At 35.1% G+C, this 21,903-nt stretch overlaps 1 protein-coding gene across 1 annotated transcript in view; it reads right to left on the reverse strand.

The window, feature by feature from the left end:
* Positions 1-200: 200 nt before the first annotated feature.
* The window catches only part of LOC142935031 (uncharacterized), a 43,596-nt gene continuing 21,893 nt past the window's right edge, over positions 201-21,903 (reverse strand). The window contains exon 5 of the mRNA XM_076079098.1: positions 201-1,234. Within this exon, the coding sequence (XP_075935213.1) occupies positions 1,233-1,234 (2 nt within the window). The 3' untranslated portion in view covers positions 201-1,232. The remainder of the gene's footprint in view (positions 1,235-21,903) is intronic.

Here is a 21,903-nt window from a genome sequence, read left to right on the forward strand (position 1 = left end):
GTCGGTAGCATCGATACCTTTCAGTAGACATCGTTTCTCGTAGGTAGACTTCGGTACTCGTTGGTACAAGTCAGTTGACATCGGTATCTGTCGGTAGACATTTTAACCTGTCGGTAGACATCGGTACCGGTTGATGGTAATGATCTGTTAAATTGACTCAACTCTAAACTTTAAACTCGGTAAATCAGGACAAAGAAAACTGTTTAGAAACTCTTCAGTTTTATTGTTTCCATTAACACCCCCCCCCTCCAAAAAAAAAAGAAAAGCTTCTAAAAGTCGAGTCGTTGCTTCGTCGATCTTCAAAAAGTAACAAACAAAAACACAAAGTGACACCTGACTCTGGATCAGATTACATCATGGATTATTAGTAAAAACAGGAACTCTGAATTGAAATCAGCTTCACTTTTTCCTCCGTTAGTCTTTAATTGATTCGACTGGTTTAATTAACCAGCAGAGAAAGAGTCATCATGTGCGCTCTTATTGTGAAAGTTTAACTTCCTCTTTCAATCATAATACATCTGTTTGAACTGGAATAAAAAGGCGTCGACCTGCAGAGAAAAACATGCAGCATTCTGGGAAATAACTCCTGATTTATGACATAAAATACTAAAGTTTCATTATTTCTGTTTCTCACACAGGTTCTCTGTTCAGCAGCTGATTCTCAAATGTCAGATTTCCCTGAATGCACCAGCATGGAGCCTTTTTCAGTGGTGAAAGTAACTTAGTACATTTACTCAAGTACCGTTCTGAAGTACAGTTTTGAGGTACTTGTACTTTACTTGAGTATTTCCATTTTATACCATCTCAGAGGGAAATTTTGTCCTTTTTGAAAACCATGAGGTCATTTTCTCTCTGCAGAAAGTTTAATTCTCTGAAGTAAATTTTTTATCAAAATAGATTGAAATCAATGTAAAAACTGAGGGAGGATTTATTTTAATATTAATATTTAAGAGATAAAAAGTGACAAAGCAGCAGCGTAAAGTAAATAGCAGTCGTTAAGCTTCATGAAGGAATACACTTTAAAAAACACACAGTGGTGAAGCCGCATTTAAAAACCTTTAAACGTCTCAGCTGTTCAAGTCAAAGCAAAGTTTCTGTCCAATCGTTCATCATGTCAGCGTCTCCATGGCGATCTCTTTGTTTGTACAGCAGTCATGTCGTCCGTTTAGGCTCCGCCTCCGTCCTGAAACACAGTGCTCGCTGTCGGTCTACAGGTCACCGCCTCGCTGACCTCCTGAAAACACAACAACACACTGTCAATCAGGGAGCAAGCCCCGCCCACTGACACTCTGACATCAAAACTTCACTGACATCATCTAATCTTCACTGACATCATCTAAACTTCACTGACATCATCTAAACTTCACTGACATCATCTAATCTTCACTGACATCATCTAATCTTCACTGACATCATCTAAACTTCACTGACATCATCTAAACTTCACTGACATCATCTAATCTTCAGGTGAGATCATCTAATCTTCACTGACATCATCTAATATTCAGCTGAGATCATCTAAACTTCACTGACATCATCTAAACTTCACTGACATCATCTAATATTCACTGACATCATCTAAACTTCACTGACATCATCTAAACTTCACTGACATCATCTAATCTTCACTGACATCATCTAATCTTCACTGACATCATTTAAACTTCACTGACATCATCTAAACTTCACTGACATCATCTAATCTTCAGCTGAGATCATCTAATCTTCACTGACATCATCTAATATTCAGCTGAGATCATCTAAACTTCACTGACATCATCTAAACTTCACTGACATCATCTAATCTTCACTGACATCATCTAATCTTCACTGACATCATCTAATCTTCAGGTGAGATCATCTAATCTTCACTGACATCATCTAATATTCAGCTGAGATCATCTAAACTTCACTGACATCATCTAATCTTCAGCTGAGATCATCTAAACTTCACTGACATCATCTAAACTTCCATCATCTAAACTTCACTGACATCATCTAATCTTCACTGACATCATCTAATCTTCACTGACATCATCTAATATTCACTGACATCATCTAAACTTCACTGACATCATCTAATCTTCACTGACATCATCTAAACTTCACTGACATCATCTAATCTTCACTGACATCATCTAATCTTCACTGACATCATCTAAACTTCACTGACATCATCTAAACTTCACTGACATCATCTAAACTTCACTGACATCTAATCTTCACTGACATCATCTAATCTTCACTGACATCATCTAAACTTCACTGACATCATCTAAACTTCACTGACATCATCTAAACTTCACTGACATCTAATCTTCACTGACATCATCTAATCTTCAGATGAGATCATCTAAACTTCACTGACATCATCTAATATTCACTGACATCATCTAATCTTCACTGACATCATCTAAACTTCACTGACATCATCTAATCTTCACTGACATCATCTAAACTTCACTGACATCATCTAATCTTCAGCTGAGATCATCTAAACTTCACTGACATCATCTAATATTCACTGACATCTAATATTCACTGACATCATCTAATCTTCACTAACATCATCTAATCTTCAGCTGAGATCATCTAAACTTCACTGACATCATCTAATATTCACTGACATCTAATCTTCACTGACATCATCTAAACTTCACTGACATCATCTAATCTTCACTGACATCATCTAATCTTCACTGACATCATCTAATATTCAGCTGAGATCATCTAAACTTCACTGACATCATCTAATCTTCACTGACATCATCTAATCTTCACTGACATCATCTAATATTCAGCTGAGATCATCTAAACTTCACTGACATCATCTAAACTTCACTGACATCATCTAATCTTCACTGACATCATCTAATCTTCACTGACATCATCTAAACTTCACTGACATCATCTAATCTTCAGCTGAGATCATCTAAACTTCACTGACATCATCTAAACTTCCATCATCTAAACTTCACTGACATCATCTAATCTTCACTGACATCATCTAATCTTCACTGACATCATCTAATATTCAGCTGAGATCATCTAAACTTCACTGACATCATCTAATCTTCAGCTGAGATCATCTAAACTTCACTGACATCATCTAATATTCACTGACATCATCTAATATTCACTGACATCATCTAAACTTCACTGACATCATCTAATCTTCACTGACATCATCTAAACTTCACTGACATCATCTAATCTACACTGACATCATCTAAACTTCACTGACATCATCTAATCTTCAGCTGAGATCATCTAAACTTCACTGACATCATCTAATCTTCACTGACATCATCTAAACTTCACTGACATCATCTAATATTCACTGACATCATCTAATATTCACTGACATCATCTAATCTTCACTGACATCATCTAATCTTCAGCTGAGATCATCTAAACTTCACTGACATCATCTAATATTCACTGACATCATCTAATCTTCACTGACATCATCTAAACTTCACTGACATCATCTAATCTTCACTGACATCATCTAAACTTCACTGACATCATCTAATCTTCACTGACATCATCTAATCTTCAGATGAGATCATCTAAACTTTACTGACATCATCTAAACTTCACTGACATCATCTAATCTTCACTGACATCATCTAATATTCAGCTGAGATCATCTAAACTTCACTGACATCATCTAAACTTCACTGACATCATCTAATCTTCACTGACATCATCTAATCTTCACTGACATCATCTAATATTCAGCTGAGATCATCTAAACTTCACTGACATCACCTAATCTTCACTGACATCATCTAAACTTCACTGACATCATCTAATCTTCACTGACATCATCTAATCTTCACTGACATCATCTAATATTCAGCTGAGATCATCTAAACTTCACTGACATCACCTAATCTTCACTGACATCATCTAAACTTCACTGACATCATCTAATCTTTACTGACATCATCTAAACTTCACTGACATCATCTAATCTTCACTGACATCATCTAATCTTCACTGACATCATCTAATCTTCACTGACATCATCTAAACTTCACTGACATCATCTAATCTTCAGCTGAGATCATCTAAACTTCACTGACATCATCTAAACTTCCATCATCTAAACTTCACTGACATCATCTAATCTTCACTGACATCATCTAATCTTCACTGACATCATCTAATATTCAGCTGAGATCATCTAAACTTCACTGACATCATCTAATCTTCACTGACATCATCTAAACTTCACTGACATCATCTAATCTTCACTGACATCATCTAATCTTCACTGACATCATCTAAACTTCACTGACATCATCTAAACTTCACTGACATCTAATCTTCACTGACATCATCTAATCTTCAGCTGAGATCATCTAAACTTCACTGACATCATCTAATCTTCACTGACATCATCTAATCTTCAGCTGAGATCATCTAAACTTCACTGACATCATCTAATCTTCACTGACATCATCTAAACTTCACTGACATCATCTAATCTTCAGCTGAGATCATCTAAACTTCACTGACATCATCTAAACTTCACTGACATCATCTAATCTTCACTGACATCATCTAATATTCAGCTGAGATCATCTAAACTTCACTGACATCATCTAAACTTCACTGACATCATCTAATCTTCACTGACATCATCTAATCTTCACTGACATCATCTAATATTCAGCTGAGATCATCTAAACTTCACTGACATCACCTAATCTTCACTGACATCATCTAAACTTCACTGACATCATCTAAACTTCACTGACATCTAATCTTCACTGACATCATCTAATCTTCAGCTGAGATCATCTAAACTTCACTGACATCATCTAATATTCACTGACATCATCTAAACTTCACTGACATCATCTAATCTTCACTGACATCATCTAAACTTCACTGACATCATCTAATATTCACTGACATCATCTAATATTCACTGACATCATCTAAACTTCACTGACATCATCTAATCTTCACTGACATCATCTAAACTTCACTGACATCATCTAATCTTCAGCTGAGATCATCTAAACTTCACTGACATCATCTAATCTTCAGCTGAGATCATCTAAACTTCACTGACATCATCTAATCTTCACTGACATCATCTAAACTTCACTGACATCATCTAATATTCACTGACATCATCTAATATTCACTGACATCATCTAATCTTCACTGACATCATCTAATCTTCAGCTGAGATCATCTAAACTTCACTGACATCATCTAATATTCAATGACATCATCTAATCTTCACTGACATCATCTAAACTTCACTGACATCATCTAATCTTCACTGACATCATCTAAACTTCACTGACATCATCTAATCTTCACTGACATCATCTAATCTTCACTGACATCATCTAATCTTCACTGACATCATCTAATCTTCAGCTGAGATCATCTAAACTTCACTGACATCTAATATTCACTGACATCATCTAATCTTCACTGACATCATCTAAACTTCACTGACATCATCTAATCTGCACTGACATCATCTAAACTTCACTGACATCATCTAATCTTCACTGACATCATCTAAACTTCACTGAGATCATCTAATCTTCACTGACATCATCTAATCTTCACTGACATCATCTAAACTTCACTGACATCATCTAATCTTCAGCTGAGATCATCTAAACTTCACTGACATCATCTAAACTTCACTGACATCATCTAATCTTCACTGACATCATCTAATCTTCACTGACATCATCTAAACTTCACTGACATCATCTAATCTTCAGCTGAGATCATCTAAACTTCACTGACATCATCTAAACTTCCATCATCTAAACTTCACTGACATCATCTAATCTTCACTGACATCATCTAATCTTCACTGACATCATCTAATATTCAGCTGAGATCATCTAAACTTCACTGACATCATCTAATCTTCACTGACATCATCTAAACTTCACTGACATCATCTAAACTTCACTGACATCATCTAATCTTCACTGACATCATCTAAACTTCACTGACATCATCTAAACTTCACTGACATCATCTAATCTTCACTGACATCATCTAAACTTCACTGACATCATCTAAACTTCACTGACATCATCTAATCTTCACTGACATCATCTAATATTCAGCTGAGATCATCTAAACTTCACTGACATCATCTAAACTTCACTGACATCATCTAATCTTCACTGACATCATCTAAACTTCACTGACATCATCTAATCTTCAGCTGAGATCATCTAAACTTCACTGACATCATCTAATCTTCCATCATCTAAACTTCACTGACATCATCTAAACTTCACTGACATCATCTAATCTTCAGCTGAGATCATCTAAACTTCACTGACATCATCTAATCTTCCATCATCTAAACTTCACTGACATCATCTAAACTTCACTGACATCATCTAATCTTCACTGACATCATCTAAACTTCACTGACATCATCTAATCTTCACTGACATCATCTAATATTCAGCTGAGATCATCTAAACTTCACTGACATCATCTAATCTTCACTGACATCATCTAAACTTCACTGACGTCATCTAATCTTCACTGACATCATCTAATCTTCACTGACATCATCTAAACTTCACTGACATCATCTAAACTTCACTGACATCTAATCTTCACTGACATCATCTAATCTTCAGTTGAGATCATCTAAACTTCACTGACATCATCTAATATTCACTGACATCATCTAATCTTCACTGACATCATCTAATCTTCACTGACATCATCTAAACTTCACTGAGATCATCTAAACTTCACTGACATCATCTAAACTTCCATCATCTAAACTTCACTGACATCATCTAATCTTCACTGACATCATCTAATATTCAGCTGAGATCATCTAAACTTCACTGACATCATCTAATCTTCACTGACATCATCTAAACTTCACTGACATCATCTAATCTTCACTGACATCATCTAATCTTCACTGACATCATCTAAACTTCACTGACATCATCTAAACTTCACTGACATCATCTAATCTTCAGCTGAGATCATCTAAACTTCACTGACATCATCTAATCTTCACTGACATCATCTAATCTTCACTGACATCATCTAAACTTCACTGACATCTAATCTTCACTGACATCATCTAATCTTCAGCTGAGATCATCTAAACTTCACTGACATCATCTAATCTTCACTGACATCATCTAATCTTCACTGACATCATCTAAACTTCACTGACATCATCTAATCTTCAGCTGAGATCATCTAAACTTCACTGACATCATCTAAACTTCCATCATCTAAACTTCACTGACATCATCTAATCTTCACTGACATCATCTAATCTTCACTGACATCATCTAATATTCAGCTGAGATCATCTAAACTTCACTGACATCACCTAATCTTCACTGACATCATCTAAACTTCACTGACATCATCTAATCTTCACTGACATCATCTAAACTTCACTGACATCATCTAATCTTCACTGACATCATCTAAACTTCACTGACATCATCTAATCTTCACTGACATCATCTAAACTTCACTGACATCATCTAATCTTCAGCTGAGATCATCTAAACTTCACTGACATCATCTAATATTCACTGACATCATCTAATATTCACTGACATCATCTAAACTTCACTGACATCATCTAATCTTCACTGACATCATCTAAACTTCACTGACATCATCTAATCTACACTGACATCATCTAAACTTCACTGACATCATCTAATCTTCAGCTGAGATCATCTAAACTTCACTGACATCATCTAATCTTCACTGACATCATCTAAACTTCACTGACATCATCTAATATTCACTGACATCATCTAATATTCACTGACATCATCTAATCTTCACTGACATCATCTAATCTTCAGCTGAGATCATCTAAACTTCACTGACATCATCTAATATTCACTGACATCATCTAATCTTCACTGACATCATCTAAACTTCACTGACATCATCTAATCTTCACTGACATCATCTAATCTTCACTGACATCATCTAATCTTCAGCTGAGATCATCTAAACTTCACTGACATCATCTAAACTTCACTGACATCATCTAATCTTCACTGACATCATCTAATATTCAGCTGAGATCATCTAAACTTCACTGACATCATCTAAACTTCACTGACATCATCTAATCTTCACTGACATCATCTAATCTTCACTGACATCATCTAATATTCAGCTGAGATCATCTAAACTTCACTGACATCACCTAATCTTCACTGACATCATCTAAACTTCACTGACATCATCTAATCTTCACTGACATCATTTAATCTTCACTGACATCATCTAATCTTCACTGACATCATCTAATATTCAGCTGAGATCATCTAAACTTCACTGACATCACCTAATCTTCACTGACATCATCTAAACTTCACTGACATCATCTAATCTTTACTGACATCATCTAAACTTCACTGACATCATCTAATCTTCACTGACATCATCTAATCTTCACTGACATCATCTAAACTTCACTGACATCATCTAATCTTCAGCTGAGATCATCTAAACTTCACTGACATCATCTAAACTTCCATCATCTAAACTTCACTGACATCATCTAATCTTCACTGACATCATCTAATCTTCACTGACATCATCTAATATTCAGCTGAGATCATCTAAACTTCACTGACATCATCTAATCTTCACTGACATCATCTAAACTTCACTGACATCATCTAATCTTCACTGACATCATCTAGTCTTCACTGACATCATCTAATCTTCACTGACATCATCTAAACTTCACTGACATCATCTAATCTTCAGCTGAGATCATCTAAACTTCACTGACATCATCTAATCTTCCATCATCTAAACTTCACTGACATCATCTAAACTTCACTGACATCATCTAATCTTCACTGACATCATCTAAACTTCACTGACATCATCTAATCTTCACTGACATCATCTAATATTCAGCTGAGATCATCTAAACTTCACTGACATCATCTAATCTTCACTGACATCATCTAAACTTCACTGACATCATCTAATCTTCACTGACATCATCTAATCTTCACTGACATCATCTAAACTTCCATCATCTAAACTTCACTGACATCATCTAATCTTCACTGACATCATCTAATATTCAGCTGAGATCATCTAAACTTCACTGACATCATCTAATCTTCACTGACATCATCTAAACTTCACTGACATCATCTAATCTTCACTGACATCATCTAATCTTCACTAACATCATCTAAACTTCACTGACATCATCTAAACTTCACTGACATCATCTAATCTTCACTGACATCATCTAATCTTCAGCTGATATCATCTAAACTTCACTGACATCATCTAATATTCACTGACATCATCTAATCTTCACTGACATCATCTAATCTTCACTGACATCATCTAAACTTCACTGAGATCATCTAAACTTCACTGACATCATCTAAACTTCCATCATCTAAACTTCACTGACATCATCTAATCTTCACTGACATCATCTAATATTCAGCTGAGATCATCTAAACTTCACTGACATCATCTAATCTTCACTGACATCATCTAAACTTCACTGACATCATCTAATCTTCACTGACATCATCTAATCTTCACTGACATCATCTAAACTTCACTGACATCATCTAAACTTCACTGACATCTAATCTTCACTGACATCATCTAATCTTCAACTGAGATCATCTAAACTTCACTGACATCATCTAATCTTCACTGACATCATCTAATCTTCACTGACATCATCTAAACTTCACTGACATCATCTAATCTTCAGCTGAGATCATCTAAACTTCACTGACATCATCTAAACTTCCATCATCTAAACTTCACTGACATCATCTAATCTTCACTGACATCATCTAATCTTCACTGACATCATCTAATATTCAGCTGAGATCATCTAAACTTCACTGACATCACCTAATCTTCACTGACATCATCTAAACTTCACTGACATCATCTAATCTTCACTGACATCATCTAATCTTCACTGACATCATCTAATCTTCACTGACATCATCTAATATTCAGCTGAGATCATCTAAACTTCACTGACATCACCTAATCTTCACTGACATCATCTAAACTTCACTGACATCATCTAATCTTCACTGACATCATCTAAACTTCACTGACATCATCTAATATTCACTGACATCATCTAATATTCACTGACATCATCTAATCTTCACTGACATCATCTAATCTTCAGCTGAGATCATCTAAACTTCACTGACATCATCTAATATTCACTGACATCATCTAATCTTCACTGACATCATCTAATCTTCAGATGAGATCATCTAAACTTCACTGACATCATCTAATATTCACTGACATCATCTAAACTTCACTGACATCATCTAATCTTCACTGACATCATCTAAACTTCACTGACATCATCTAATCTTCACTGACATCATCTACACTTCACTGACATCATCTAATCTTCACTGACATCATCTAAACTTCACTGACATCATCTAATCTTCAGCTGAGATCATCTAAACTTCACTGACATCATCTAATATTCACTGACATCATCTAATATTCACTGACATCATCTAAACTTCACTGACATCATCTAATCTTCACTGACATCATCTAAACTTCACTGACATCATCTAATCTACACTGACATCATCTAAACTTCACTGACATCATCTAATATTCACTGACATCATCTAATATTCACTGACATCATCTAATCTTCACTGACATCATCTAATCTTCAGCTGAGATCATCTAAACTTCACTGACATCATCTAATATTCACTGACATCATCTAATCTTCACTGACATCATCTAAACTTCACTGACATCATCTAATCTTCACTGACATCATCTAAACTTCACTGACATCATCTAATCTTCACTGACATCATCTAATCTTCAGCTGAGATCATCTAAACTTCACTGACATCATCTAAACTTCACTGACATCATCTAATCTTCACTGACATCATCTAATATTCAGCTGAGATCATCTAAACTTCACTGACATCATCTAAACTTCACTGACATCATCTAATCTTCACTGACATCATCTAATCTTCACTGACATCATCTAATATTCAGCTGAGATCATCTAAACTTCACTGACATCACCTAATCTTCACTGACATCATCTAAACTTCACTGACATCATCTAATCTTCACTGACATCATCTAATCTTCACTGACATCATCTAATCTTCACTGACATCATCTAATATTCAGCTGAGATCATCTAAACTTCACTGACATCACCTAATCTTCACTGACATCATCTAAACTTCACTGACATCATCTAATCTTTACTGACATCATCTAAACTTCACTGACATCATCTAATCTTCACTGACATCATCTAATCTTCACTGACATCATCTAAACTTCACTGACATCATCTAATCTTCAGCTGAGATCATCTAAACTTAACTGACATCATCTAAACTTCCATCATCTAAACTTCACTGACATCATCTAATCTTCACTGACATCATCTAATCTTCACTGACATCATCTAATATTCAGCTGAGATCATCTAAACTTCACTGACATCATCTAATCTTCACTGACATCATCTAAACTTCACTGACATCATCTAATCTTCAGCTGAGATCATCTAAACTTCACTGACATCATCTAATCTTCACTGACATCATCTAAACTTCACTGACATCATCTAATCTTCACTGACATCATCTAATCTTCACTGACATCATCTAAACTTCACTGACATCATCTAAACTTCACTGACATCTAATCTTCACTGACATCATCTAATCTTCAGCTGAGATCATCTAAACTTCACTGACATCATCTAATCTTCACTGACATCATCTAATCTTCACTGACATCATCTAAACTTCACTGACATCATCTAATCTTCAGCTGAGATCATCTAAACTTCACTGACATCATCTAAACTTCACTGACATCATCTAATCTTCACTGACATCATCTAATATTCAGCTGAGATCATCTAAACTTCACTGACATCTTCTAAACTTCACTGACATCATCTAATCTTCACTGACATCATCTAATCTTCACTGACATCATCTAATATTCAGCTGAGATCATCTAAACTTCACTGACATCACCTAATCTTCACTGACATCATCTAAACTTCACTGACATCATCTAATCTTCACTGACATCATCTAATCTTCACTGACATCATCTAATATTCAGCTGAGATCATCTAAACTTCACTGACATCACCTAATCTTCACTGACATCATCTAAACTTCACTGACATCATCTAATCTTCACTGACATCATCTAAACTTCACTGACATCATCTAAACTTCACTGACATCATCTAAACTTCACTGACATCTAATCTTCACTGACATCATCGAATCTTCAGCTGAGATCATCTAAACTTCACTGACATCATCTAATATTCACTGACATCATCTAAACTTCACTGACATCATCTAATCTTCACTGACATCATCTAAACTTCACTGACATCATCTAATCTTCAGCTGAGATCATCTAAACTTCACTGACATCATCTAATATTCACTGACATCATCTAATATTCACTGACATCATCTAAACTTCACTGACATCATCTAATCTTCACTGACATCATCTAAACTTCACTGACATCATCTAATCTACACTGACATCATCTAAACTTCACTGACATCATCTAATCTTCAGCTGAGATCATCTAAACTTCACTGACATCATCTAATCTTCACTGACATCATCTAAACTTCACTGACATCATCTAATATTCACTGACATCATCTAATATTCACTGACATCATCTAATCTTCACTGACATCATCTAATCTTCAGCTGAGATCATCTAAACTTCACTGACATCATCTAATATTCACTGACATCATCTAATCTTCACTGACATCATCTAAACTTCACTGACATCATCTAATCTTCACTGACATCATCTAAACTTCACTGACATCATCTAATCTTCACTGACATCATCTAATCTTCACTGACATCATCTAATCTTCACTGACATCATCTAATCTTCAGCTGAGATCATCTAAACTTCACTGACATCATCTAATCTTCACTGACATCATCTAATCTTCACTGACATCATCTAAACTTCACTGACATCATCTAATCTTCATTGACATCATCTAAACTTCACTGACATCATCTAATCTTCACTGACATCATCTAATCTTCACTGACATCATCTAATCTTCACTGACATCATCTAATCTTCAGCTGAGATCATCTAAACTTCACTGAGATCATCTAATATTCACTGACATCATCTAATCTTCACTGACATCATCTAAACTTCACTGACATCATCTAATCTTCAGCTGAGATCATCTAAACTTCACTGACATCATCTAATATTCACTGACATCATCTAATCTTCACTGACATCATCTAATCTTCAGCTGAGATCATCTAAACTTCACTGACATCATCTAATCTTCACTGACATCATCTAAACTTCACTGACATCATCTAATCTTCACTGACATCATCTAATCTTCACTGACATCATCTAATCTTCAGCTGAGATCATCTAAACTTCACTGAGATCATCTAAACTTCACTGACATCATCTAAACTTCACTGACATCATCTAATCTTCACTGACATCATCTAATCTTCACTGACATCATCTAAACTTCACTGACATCATCTAATCTTCAGCTGAGATCATCTAAACTTCACTGACATCATCTAAACTTCCATCATCTAAACTTCACTGACATCATCTAAACTTCACTGACATCATCTAATCTTCACTGACATCATCTAATCTTCACTGACATCATCTAAACTTCACTGACATCATCTAATCTTCAGCTGAGATCATCTAAACTTCACTGACATCATCTAAACTTCCATCATCTAAACTTCACTGACATCATCTAAACTTCCATCATCTAAACTTCACTGACATCATCTAATCTTCACTGACATCATCTAATCTTCACTGACATCATCTAATATTCAGCTGAGATCATCTAAACTTCACTGACATCATCTAATCTTCACTGACATCATCTAAACTTCACTGACATCATCTAAACTTCACTGACATCATCTAATCTTCACTGACATCATCTACACTTCACTGACATCATCTAAACTTCACTGACATCATCTAATCTTCACTGACATCATCTAAACTTCACTGACATCATCTAAACTTCACTGACATCATCTAATCTTCACTGACATCATCTAATCTTCAGCTGAGATCATCTAAACTTCACTGAGATCATCTAATATTCACTGACATCATCTAATCTTCACTGACATCATCTAAACTTCACTGACATCATCTAATCTTCAGCTGAGATCATCTAAACTTCACTGACATCATCTAATATTCACTGACATCATCTAATCTTCACTGACATCATCTAATCTTCAGCTGAGATCATCTAAACTTCACTGACATCATCTAATCTTCACTGACATCATCTAAACTTCACTGACATCATCTAATCTTCACTGACATCATCTAATCTTCACTGACATCATCTAATCTTCAGCTGAGATCATCTAAACTTCACTGAGATCATCTAAACTTCACTGACATCATCTAAACTTCACTGACATCATCTAATCTTCACTGACATCATCTAATCTTCACTGACATCATCTAAACTTCACTGACATCATCTAATCTTCAGCTGAGATCATCTAAACTTCACTGACATCATCTAAACTTCCATCATCTAAACTTCACTGACATCATCTAAACTTCACTGACATCATCTAATCTTCACTGACATCATCTAATCTTCACTGACATCATCTAAACTTCACTGACATCATCTAATCTTCAGCTGAGATCATCTAAACTTCACTGACATCATCTAAACTTCCATCATCTAAACTTCACTGACATCATCTAATCTTCACTGACATCATCTAATCTTCACTGACATCATCTAAACTTCCATCATCTAAACTTCACTGACATCATCTAATCTTCACTGACATCATCTAATCTTCACTGACATCATCTAATATTCAGCTGAGATCATCTAAACTTCACTGACATCATCTAATCTTCACTGACATCATCTAAACTTCACTGACATCATCTAAACTTCACTGACATCATCTAATCTTCACTGACATCATCTACACTTCACTGACATCATCTAAACTTCACTGACATCATCTAATCTTCACTGACATCATCTAAACTTCACTGACATCATCTAAACTTCACTGACATCATCTAATCTTCACTGACATCATCTAATATTCAGCTGAGATCATCTAAACTTCACTGACATCATCTAAACTTCACTGACATCATCTAATCTTCACTGACATCATCTAAACTTCACTGACATCATCTAATCTTCAGCTGAGATCATCTAAACTTCACTGACATCATCTAATCTTCCAGCATCTAAACTTCACTGACATCATCTAAACTTCACTGACATCATCTAATCTTCACTGACATCATCTAAACTTCACTGACATCATCTAATCTTCACTGACATCATCTAATATTCAGCTGAGATCATCTAAACTTCACTGACATCATCTAATCTTCACTGACATCATCTAATCTTCACTGACATCATCTAAACTTCCATCATCTAAACTTCACTGACATCATCTAATCTTCACTGACATCATCTAATATTCAGCTGAGATCATCTAAACTTCACTGACATTATCTAATCTTCACTGACATCATCTAAACTTCACTGACATCATCTAATCTTCACTGAGATCATCTAATCTTCACTGACATCATCTAAACTTCACTGACATCATCTAAACTTCACTGACATCTAATCTTCACTGACATCATCTAATCTTCAGCTGAGATCATCTAAACTTCACTGACATCATCTAATATTCACTGACATCATCTAATCTTCACTGACATCATCTAATCTTCACTGACATCATCTAAACTTCACTGAGATCATCTAAACTTCACTGACATCATCTAAACTTCCATCATCTAAACTTCACTGACATCATCTAATCTTCACTGACATCATCTAATATTCAGCTGAGATCATCTAAACTTCACTGACATCATCTAATCTTCACTGACATCATCTAAACTTCACTGACATCATCTAATCTTCACTGACATCATCTAATCTTCACTGACATCATCTAAACTTCACTGACATCATCTAAACTTCACTGACATCTAATCTTCACTGACATCATCTAATCTTCAACTGAGATCATCTAAACTTCACTGACATCATCTAATCTTCACTGACATCATCTAATCTTCACTGACATCATCTAAACTTCACTGACATCATCTAATCTTCAGCTGAGATCATCTAAACTTCACTTACATCATCTAAACTTCCATCATCTAAACTTCACTGACATCATCTAATCTTCACTGACATCATCTAATATTCAGCTGAGATCATCTAAACTTCACTGACATCACCTAATCTTCACTGACATCATCTAAACTTCACTGACATCATCTAATCTTCACTGACATCATCTAATCTTCACTGACATCATCTAATCTTCACTGACATCATCTAATATTCAGCTGAGATCATCTAAACTTCACTGACATCACCTAATCTTCACTGACATCATCTAATCTTCACTGACATCATCTAATATTCAGCTGAGATCATCTAAACTTCACTGACATCATCTAATCTTCACTGACATCATCTAAACTTCACTGACATCATCTAAACTTCACTGACATCATCTAATCTTCACTGACATCATCTACACTTCACTGACATCATCTAAACTTCACTGACATCATCTAATCTTCACTGACATCATCTAAACTTCACTGACATCATCTAAACTTCACTGACATCATCTAATCTTCACTGACATCATCTAATATTCAGCTGAGATCATCTAAACTTCACTGACATCATCTAAACTTCACTGACATCATCTAATCTTCACTGACATCATCTAAACTTCACTGACATCATCTAATCTTCAGCTGAGATCATCTAAACTTCACTGACATCATCTAATCTTCCAGCATCTAAACTTCACTGACATCATCTAAACTTCACTGACATCATCTAATCTTCACTGACATCATCTAAACTTCACTGACATCATCTAATCTTCACTGACATCATCTAATATTCAGCTGAGATCATCTAAACTTCACTGACATCATCTAATCTTCACTGACATCATCTAATCTTCACTGACATCATCTAAACTTCCATCATCTAAACTTCACTGACATCATCTAATCTTCACTGACATCATCTAATATTCAGCTGAGATCATCTAAACTTCACTGACATCATCTAAACTTCACTGACATCATCTAATCTTCACTGAGATCATCTAATCTTCACTGACATCATCTAAACTTCACTGACATCATCTAAACTTCACTGACATCTAATCTTCACTGACATCATCTAATCTTCAGCTGAGATCATCTAAACTTCACTGACATCATCTAATATTCACTGACATCATCTAATCTTCACTGACATCATCTAATCTTCACTGACATCATCTAAACTTCACTGAGATCATCTAAACTTCACTGACATCATCTAAACTTCCATCATCTAAACTTCACTGACATCATCTAATCTTCACTGACATCATCTAATATTCAGCTGAGATCATCTAAACTTCACTGACATCATCTAATCTTCACTGACATCATCTAAACTTCACTGACATCATCTAATCTTCACTGACATCATCTAATCTTCACTGACATCATCTAAACTTCACTGACATCATCTAAACTTCACTGACATCTAATCTTCACTGACATCATCTAATCTTCAACTGAGATCATCTAAACTTCACTGACATCATCTAATCTTCACTGACATCATCTAATCTTCACTGACATCATCTAAACTTCACTGACATCATCTAATCTTCAGCTGAGATCATCTAAACTTCACTTACATCATCTAAACTTCCATCATCTAAACTTCACTGACATCATCTAATCTTCACTGACATCATCTAATCTTCACTGACATCATCTAATATTCAGCTGAGATCATCTAAACTTCACTGACATCACCTAATCTTCACTGACATCATCTAAACTTCACTGACATCATCTAATCTTCACTGACATCATCTAATCTTCACTGACATCATCTAATCTTCACTGACATCATCTAATATTCAGCTGAGATCATCTAAACTTCACTGACATCACCTAATCTTCACTGACATCATCTAAACTTCACTGACATCATCTAATCTTCACTGACATCATCTAAACTTCACTGACATCTAATATTCACTGACATCATCTAATAGTCACTGACATCATCTAATCTTCACTGACATCATCTAATCTTCAGCTGAGATCATCTAAACTTCACTGACATCATCTAAACTTCACTGACATCATCTAATCTTCACTGACATCATCTAATCTTCACTGACATCATCTAATCTTCACTGACATCATCTAATCTTCACTGACATCATCTAAACTTCACTGACATCATCTAATATTCACTGACATCATCTAATATTCACTGACATCATCTAATCTTCACTGACATCATCTAATCTTCAGCTGAGATCATCTAAACTTCACTGACATCATCTAAACTTCACTGACATCATCTAATCTTCACTGACATCATCTAAACTTCACTGACATCATCTAATCTTCACTGACATCATCTAAACTTCACTGACATCATCTAAACTTCACTGACATCATCTAATCTTCACTGACATCATCTAATCTTCACTGACATCATCTAAACTTCACTGACATCATCTAATCTTCAGCTGAGATCATCTAAACTTCACTGACATCATCTAAACTTCCATCATCTAAACTTCACTGACATCATCTAAACTTCACTGACATCATCTAATCTTCACTGACATCATCTAATCTTCACTGACATCATCTAAACTTCACTGACATCATCTAATCTTCAGCTGAGATCATCTAAACTTCACTGACATCATCTAAACTTCCATCATCTAAACTTCACTGACATCATCTAATCTTCAATGACATCATCTAATCTTCACTGACATCTAATATTCAGCTGAGATCATCTAAACTTCACTGACATCATCTAATCTTCACTGACATCATCTAAACTTCACTGACATCATCTAAACTTCACTGACATCATCTAATCTTCACTGACATCATCTAAACTTCACTGACATCATCTAAACTTCACTGACATCATCTAATCTTCACTGACATCATCTAAACTTCACTGACATCATCTAAACTTCACTGACATCATCTAATCTTCACTGACATCATCTAATATTCAGCTGAGATCATCTAAACTTCACTGACATCATCTAAACTTCACTGACATCATCTAATCTTCACTGACATCATCTAAACTTCACTGACATCATCTAATCTTCAGCTGAGATCATCTAAACTTCACTGACATCATCTAATCTTCCATCATCTAAACTTCACTGACATCATCTAAACTTCACTGACATCATCTAATCTTCACTGACATCATCTAAACTTCACTGACATCATCTAATCTTCACTGACATCATCTAATCTTCACTGACATCATCTAAACTTCCATCATCTAAACTTCACTGACATCATCTAATCTTCACTGACATCATCTAATATTCAGCTGAGATCATCTAAACTTCACTGACATCATCTAATCTTCACTGACATCATCTAAACTTCACTGACATCATCTAATCTTCACTGACATCATCTAATCTTCACTGACATCATCTAAACTTCACTGACATCATCTAAACTTAACTGACATCTAATCTTCACTGACATCATCTAATCTTCAGCTGAGATCATCTAAACTTCACTGACATCATCTAATATTCACTGACATCATCTAATCTTCACTGACATCATCTAATCTTCACTGACATCATCTAAACTTCACTGAGATCATCTAAACTTCACTGACATCATCTAAACTTCCATCATCTAAACTTCACTGACATCATCTAATCTTCACTGACATCATCTAATATTCAGCTGAGATCATCTAAACTTCACTGACATCATCTAATCTTCACTGACATCATCTAAACTTCACTGACATCATCTAATCTTCACTGACATCATCTAATCTTCACTGACATCATCTAAACTTCACTGACATCATCTAAACTTCACTGACATCTAATCTTCACTGACATCATCTAATCTTCAGATGAGATCATCTAAACTTCACTGACATCATCTAATCTTCACTGACATCATCTAATCTTCACTGACATCATCTAAACTTCACTGACATCATCTAATCTTCACTGACATCATCTAATCTTCACTGACATCATCTAAACTTCACTGACATCATCTAATCTTCAGCTGAGATCATCTAAACTTCACTGACATCATCTAAACTTCCATCATCTAAACTTCACTGACATCATCTAATCTTCACTGACATCATCTAATCTTCACTGACATCATCTAATATTCAGCTGAGATCATCTAAACTTCACTGACATCACCTAATCTTCACTGACATCATCTAAACTTCACTGACATCATCTAATCTTCACTGACATCATCTAATCTTCACTGACATCATCTAATATTCAGCTGAGATCATCTAAACTTCACTGACATCACCTAATCTTCACTGACATCATCTAAACTTCACTGACATCATCTAATCTTCACTGACATCATCTAAACTTCACTGACATCATCTAATATTCACTGACATCATCTAATCTTCACTGACATCATCTAATCTTCAGCTGAGATCATCTAAACTTCACTGACATCATCTAATATTCACTGACATCATCTAATCTTCACTGACATCATCTAAACTTCACTGACATCATCTAATCTTCACTGACATCATCTAATCTTCACTGACATCATCTAATCTTCACTGACATCATCTAATCTTCAGCTGAGATCATCTAAACTTCACTGACATCATCTAAACTTCACTGACATCATCTAATCTTCACTGACATCATCTAATATTCAGCTGAGATCATCTAAACTTCACTGACATCATCTAAACTTCACTGACATCATCTAATCTTCACTGACATCATCTAATATTCAGCTGAGATCATCTAAACTTCACTGACATCACCTAATCTTCACTGACATCATCTAAACTTCACTGACATCATCTAATCTTCACTGACATCATCTAAACTTCACTGACATCATCTAATATTCACTGACATCATCTAATATTCACTGACATCATCTAATCTTCACTGACATCATCTAATCTTCAGCTGAGATCATCTAAACTTCACTGACATCATCTAATATTCACTGACATCATCTAATCTTCACTGACATCATCTAAACTTCACTGACATCATCTAATCTTCACTGACATCATCTAATCTTCACTGACATCATCTAATCTTCACTGACATCATCTAATCTTCAGCTGAGATCATCTAAACTTCACTGACATCATCTAAACTTCACTGACATCATCTAATCTTCACTGACATCATCTAATATTCAGCTGAGATCATCTAAACTTCACTGACATCATCTAAACTTCACTGACATCATCTAATCTTCACTGACATCATCTAATCTTCACTGACATCATCTAAACTTCACTGACATCATCTAATCTTCACTGACATCATCTAAACTTCACTGACATCATCTAATCTTCAGCTGAGATCATCTAAACTTCACTGACATCATCTAAACTTCCATCATCTAAACTTCACTGACATCATCTAAACTTCACTGACATCATCTAATCTTCACTGACATCATCTAATCTTCACTGACATCATCTAAACTTCACTGACATCATCTAATCTTCAGCTGAGATCATCTAAACTTCACTGACATCATCTAAACTTCCATCATCTAAACTTCACTGACATCATCTAATCTTCACTGACATCATCTAATCTTCACTGACATCATCTAATATTCAGCTGAGATCATCTAAACTTCACTGACATCATCTA

This window comes from Anarhichas minor, unplaced genomic scaffold (genome assembly GCF_050575085.1).
Source record: "Anarhichas minor isolate MPS153535 unplaced genomic scaffold, ASM5057508v1 ptg000070l, whole genome shotgun sequence".
Taxonomy (NCBI): domain Eukaryota; kingdom Metazoa; phylum Chordata; class Actinopteri; order Perciformes; family Anarhichadidae; genus Anarhichas; species Anarhichas minor.